The sequence below is a fragment of the Equus przewalskii genome, chromosome 1 (assembly GCF_037783145.1).
Source record: "Equus przewalskii isolate Varuska chromosome 1, EquPr2, whole genome shotgun sequence".
Lineage (NCBI taxonomy): Eukaryota > Metazoa > Chordata > Mammalia > Perissodactyla > Equidae > Equus > Equus przewalskii.
Window position 1 is genome coordinate 107,049,333 of NC_091831.1, and position 6,000 is coordinate 107,055,332.

General features: G+C 45.9%; 1 protein-coding gene across 1 annotated transcript in view; it reads right to left on the bottom strand.

The window, feature by feature from the left end:
- Positions 1-3,588, bottom strand: part of TARS3 (threonyl-tRNA synthetase 3) — a 65,883-nt gene extending 62,295 nt beyond the window's left edge. Inside the window, exons 1-3 of the mRNA XM_070571533.1 lie at positions 3,067-3,588; positions 2,086-2,151; positions 1,179-1,375 (exon numbers count right to left, since the gene is read on the bottom strand). Of these exons, the coding sequence (XP_070427634.1) occupies positions 1,179-1,375; positions 2,086-2,151; positions 3,067-3,357 (554 nt within the window). The 5' untranslated portion in view covers positions 3,358-3,588. The remainder of the gene's footprint in view (positions 1-1,178; positions 1,376-2,085; positions 2,152-3,066) is intronic.
- Positions 3,589-6,000: the final 2,412 nt, after the last annotated feature.

A 6,000-nucleotide genomic window follows, 5' to 3' on the forward strand; every position in this document is an offset into this window, starting at 1 on the left:
TAAAGATTGGCCCATCCTTTAGTTTTGGATGATTTTACTTTTTAGACACTCCTGCAACCCCTCTGTCATTAAACCTGAGGGTGGAGTGTCTAAGCTAGTACCCTGTGGAAACGCATATTGCTAAGTGTACAAAGAAGCACATGTTCCATAATCAATAACTTTGCTTCCAAAGCTTGAACAGGTTTCTTCAGTGCAGGCTTGTCAGTCTCTAACATGCTAACATGCACAGTGACTCTCCAGGATGAAACATCAACTTATTTTTGCCTCAAAGCCCATTTTTCCCCAGTACATCTATTCATCTCTCTTGGAAAACATGGGAACAGGTTGGGAGGGGCCCTTAAGGTGCATGATATGATAGGATGAAAAGGAAATACAATCTTAACCATAGTTTCCAAAGGAAATGTCAGGATTTCAATTGTTAAAAAAGTTTGCTTTTTAAATAATAAAACTTTATTTACATGGCAGTTTAGAGCTATACTTTCATAAACTTGTATTTAATGCTAGGAATTAACATTAGTCAAAACAACATAACTTCACTAATGTATCTAATTTCTAGGCAAGTCAACATACTTATTCCAGGGCCAATAAGAGCTCTAACACATACATCTTAAATCTATAATTAATAAGCTTTTTTGTACATTTCTAGAGACACTTCAGTTTTCAGAGTATCTTTCATATACAGCATTTCATTTAACCTTTAAAACCACACAAGGTAAATGGAAAAGTATTATTTCCACTGAAGATGTAAGAAAACAGGCTTGGAAAGCTTTAGGGATCTGCCCAAGTTGGTTCAAAGAGCCACCCATGGTTACTTCCTGATGGACCAATGGCTTGGAGTCAAGTCCAGCAAAAGACCTGACAAATCTCATGGAAATATCTTCAAGATGAACAAAGTCAATATAATGTGGCCTGTCAAAGATTATATACTTTTCTCTACTATGTATTTTTATTAGAAGTTTAAAATTTGGACCTTTTATTTAAAGAGGAAGAGACTGTGTTCTGATATTCAACTACTGTTTAATGGCCTCTTTAGAAGCCAGAGGGAAAAAATTAACTAATTACATTTAACTCATTCAACCGAGTAGGAAAAAAATATTTTAGGAGTCCCTAAGAACACATTTTCATCAAGCTCTGGCACAATACTTAATACTGAATATCTTCTCCAAACTACGGTTTACCTAATTTCAGCAGCCACTTGATAAGGTGTTGTTTTCCAAGCTTCCCCTTCCACTGTTTTCCCATCAGCCACTCGGACTGTGATCACATTGCTTGTATTCCCCTTTTTTTCATAAATGGCAAGTAAGAGCTGATGATCTTTCTTCAATATTTCAAAAAGCTTCAATCTTTCCTTTATGAAGTTTGGTTGATTTTTCACCTGAAAATCATTAGAATACCATAAGGTTGACATACACAGCCCACTTTTTCCTAACTGCTCAGCTCTCAGGAAGTTCCACCCCCTTCTCAGCAGGCCCCAGGTCACCTCCAGGGCTAGTCTGGATCAGTTGACTTCTCACTCTCACCTCCAGAAGACTCCTCTCCACTGATCTGACTCCTTAGTTCTCAGGGTCCAGCTCAAAGCCAACCTCTTCTAACTATCACACCCACCGGCCTCTCCCTTTTTCCACACGTTCAGCACATGTGCACGCAGAGTCACACAGTTCAGCCCGCCCTTAGACACCATCCTACTTTGTCCTCTAGTGGTTTCAAACCTGTGTTTGTCTGAACTCCTCAACCAGACTGATCCCTTTGAGGCCAGATATTCCTGCTTTGCTCCTACCAAAGGCTGATGCCTGATAAATACTCTCTTGTCGTTTAAATGACTCACCTAAAAAAGCAAAGTAGCCAGTTTCCTTAACACAAAAGAAGAGCTCTGCTATCCGACCTTAAACAGACTAAGGAGCACTTTATAACTCATCCCTAAGACATCTTGTATTGAAGGCTTACAAAGTTTTAAATGTCCTACTGTGGCCTAAGTCGTAATTTAATGAGTAATTATGTTTTAATTAAAAATCCTGGGCAGTTAACTATATAAGCATATTTAAATTCCAGGTAGTATTTTATATTATTTCTACAGCAACAACTTACCTCACTGTCAGACCCGCTTTCCTTCTTCTTTTTATTGTTCTTTTCTGGGCTTTGACTAGAAGGAGGCTGAGAAATAAAGATAAACTGTAAACGACTCATACCAACGAAAAGAAAGAGCAACACACCTGAAACCTGAGCAAGGAGGGGGCCCGGCCGCAGGCAAGTGTCCCGGGTTCAGAGGCCATAGCTGGGCTCTCGGACCATCGCCCACGACCCTCAACGAACCTCAACCCGCAAGTCGTTTGCTGGGGTTCAGTCCTTCCTGGCTGTGCATTTTCACACATTCTTGCTAAGCATATTTAATATGTTCTGCTCTTTAAAGGTTTTTTCCTCTAATCTTTAAACAAATAATGTCATTGGAAAAATGGTTGTGTAGCTGCTGCCAGGGATTTTAAACGCACTATTTCAGGAAGATGTGGCTAGCGCTCCACAGTGACGCTGGGTAAAGGACTGAGGGACACCCCACAGTCTGAGAAAGCCTTTCGAACGTAGAAAATTTATGATGTTACAGGAAGCAGACAATGTGTCTTTAAATGAACCCAAATATTAAAACTCTATTAAATAATAATGTTAAAGACACAGATCTCAAGACAGACCACCCAAAGAAACCAAAACCACCTGTGGTCAGGGCTCAGCGCCAGGGGCTCAATAATGGAAACGGAGGGTTTCTGTATGTCGCTGTTCGTCCGCCCGTCCAAGGAAAGAGGAGCGGGTTTCAAACACCCCAGCAGTTTTTCAAACATGGGGAAACCCCATTTCTGGTACTGAAGAAGGCGTGTGGCAGGCCGTTTCCTGGGACCGCAGGGAATTCCACCCTTCGCTCCACCGGGCGCTTGCGGGACACGCAGCGGGCCGGGGGCGCAGGCCGCCCGCACCCGCACCCGCACCCGGCCCGGCCCGGCCCGGCCCAGGGGAAGCCGCTCCGCGGCCGCCGCGCTCACCGGGCCCGGGGCCCCGCAGGCAAGTCCGCCGCCCCGTTACCTGCGCGCCGGCAGCCGCCGCCCGCGCCGCGCTCTCCAGCTTCGCCTGGTGGCTCAGCTCCTCGGCCAGGCACAGCCGCAGGCGGTACAGGCGGTGGCGCAGGTCGCGGTTCTCGGCCCGGAGCTGCGCCACCTCCCGCGTGAGGCACGGCCCCTCGGCCTGGCAGCGGTCGGGCGCGGTCTGCAGCTCGTCCCTGAGGCGCTGGACCTCCGCCCACAGCCAGCGGATGTCCTCCTCCTGCCGCTCCAGGCGCGAAGCCACGGCCTCCGCCGCCAGCGCCTCGGCCGCCATGGCGCTCGCCGGGCTCGGGGACCGACGCCGGGCACCGCGGTGGGAGCAGGGCCGGCTACGGCGGCTGGGAGAGCCGGGTAGCCGCAGGGCACGCTGCAGGGGACGGGGCGGGGCGGGGCTATGCAAATCAGCGGGGCGGGGCAACCGGGAGGAGTGGGGCGGGGCCGCGGGGGTCTGCGCAGTGCGGGAGGCGGGGCCGAGGTGGGGCGCGGCGTGGTGGTGGGCGTCGCTGGGAGCGGGCACGCTGGGTGGCCCAGGCTCGGAGATTTGCGTGGGGTCCGGGTAGGCTCATGGTGACTCCAGTGTTACCAGCATGTCGCCATTGGTCAGTTAAAACGCAAATCATCCAAACTCTTGGGCAGGCTGACATGTCCCTTCCAGAATGGTTCCTGTCTTTCCCCTCGCGAACTTTGGCAGTCGACATTCTTGCACCTTGCGATCAGGTTCTGAAAAGTGGCCGTTGAGCTTTGACCCTCTTTGGCCTTCATACTGGCCTTCATACTTCATAAGGCTGCCTAAGTGCAAAGGCCACTGGGCCAGGGCGCACAGATCTCTACAAAAATTTAATCTGACTGGCATGATATTGTTAGCTCCTTGAGGCTAGGGCAAATGCCACATACATCTCAGTATCCTTCATAACCAGGAGCACAACCTTCCTGTAGTAGGAACACAGATTGATTTTAATTAACATTCTTAGGGCTTGGAATGTAGCAAACACTATTCTAAGCTCTCTACAAATATTAACTCCTTTAATACTTATTATAACAGATGCTATTGTTATATCCATTTATAGATGGAGAAACTGAAGCACAGAGAGGCTAAGTGACTTGACCAGGGTCACAGTTACAGAATGACAGAGTTGAGATTCAAACTCAGATAATCTGGTGCCAGTGTCAATGTGTTTAATACTATGGTGCCTTTCAACTCTGGTAAGATTTAATTGAACATGTCATATGACAAGATACAGGTAAAAAATGCTATCAGAATTCTAAAATGGGAGAGTTTAGTTTGGAGATGCAGTTGAGAAAGTTAGCAATTTTCTGGAATAAAGGTTGGCAGACACTGGAAACCAACGGGGACGGGCAACCGGGAGGAGTGGGGCAGGCGGAGGGGTCTGCGCAGGTGGAGAGGTAGATGAATGCCACTCTAGGAGCAGAATCAGCATGCTGGAAGGAGCTGGGGGCGGGGCGCAGGATAATTGGATTAAGCTAACTGGAATCAAAAACAGCTGCCAGGAGGAGGTTCCCTAAAGTACAACACTGATACCACTGTATCTTTCTTATTCCCTTTCCTGACAAGATTCTGGATAAGTTCCTGACAGAGACTCACTGCCATGACCTATGTATTGTCAAATGTCGTGGTCCCACTTAAGCCCGCAAAAGTTTCTTTGGGCTCCTTTGTAATTTGTCTCTCTTGGCCACCCACCCCTAATCCCCAGGCAGCTGCTGATCTGCTTTCTGTCACTATAGGTTTGTTTTCATTTCCTAGGGTTTTCTATCCAGGCATACCTCGAAGATATTGTGGATTCCATTCCATGTCACCACAATAAAGCAAATACACAATAAAGCAAATCACAAAAGTTTTTGGTTTCCCAGTGCGTATAAGTTATGTTTACACTGTACTGTAGTCTAAGTATTATGTCTAAAAAACAATGTACATACCTTAATTAAACAATACATTGTTGATAAAAAATGCTAACAGTCATCTGAGCCGTCAGTGAGTGGTAATCCTTTTGCTGGTGGAGGGTCTTGCCTCGATATTGATGGCTGCTGACTGATCACGGTGGTGCTTGCTGAAGGCTGGGGTGGCTGTGACAGTTTCTTAAAATAAGAGACAATAAGGTTTGCTACGTCAATGGACTCTTCCTTTCATGAAGGATTTCTCTGTAGCATGTGATGCAGTTTGATAACATTTTACCCACAGTAGAAGTTCTTTCAAAATTAAAGTCGATTCCCTCAAACCCTGCCACTATTTTATCAACTAAGTGTATGTAATGTTCTAAATTCTTTGTTGTCATTTCAACACTCTTCACAGCATCTTCACCAGGAATAGATTTCATCTTTTAAAAACCACTTTCCTTTGCTCATCCTTAAGAAGCAACTCCTCATTTGTTAAAGTTTTATCATGAGAGGGCAGCAATTCAGTCACATCTTCAGGCCTCACTCCTAATTCCAGATCTCTTGCTATTTCCATGACGTCTGTAGTTACTTCCTCCATTGAAGTCTTGAACCCCTCAAAATGAACTTCTTCCAAACTCCTGTTAATGTTGATATTTTGACCTCTTCCCATGAATCATGAATTTTCTTAATGGCATCTAGAATGTGAATCCTTTCCAGAAGGTTTTTGACTTATTTTGCCCGGATCCATCAGAGGAATCACTATCTACAGCAGCTATAGCCTTATGACATGTATTTCTTAAATAAGACTTGAAAGTTGAAATGAGTCCTTGATCCGTGGGCTGCAGAATGGATGTTGTGTTAGCAGGCACGGAAACAACATTAATCTCGTTGTACATCTCCTTCAGAGCTCTTGCTTGACCAGGTGCATTGTCAATGAGCAGTAATACTTTGAAAGGAATCTTCTTTTCTGAGCAGTAGGTCTCAACAGTGGGCTTAAAATGTTCAATAAGCCACGTTGTAAACA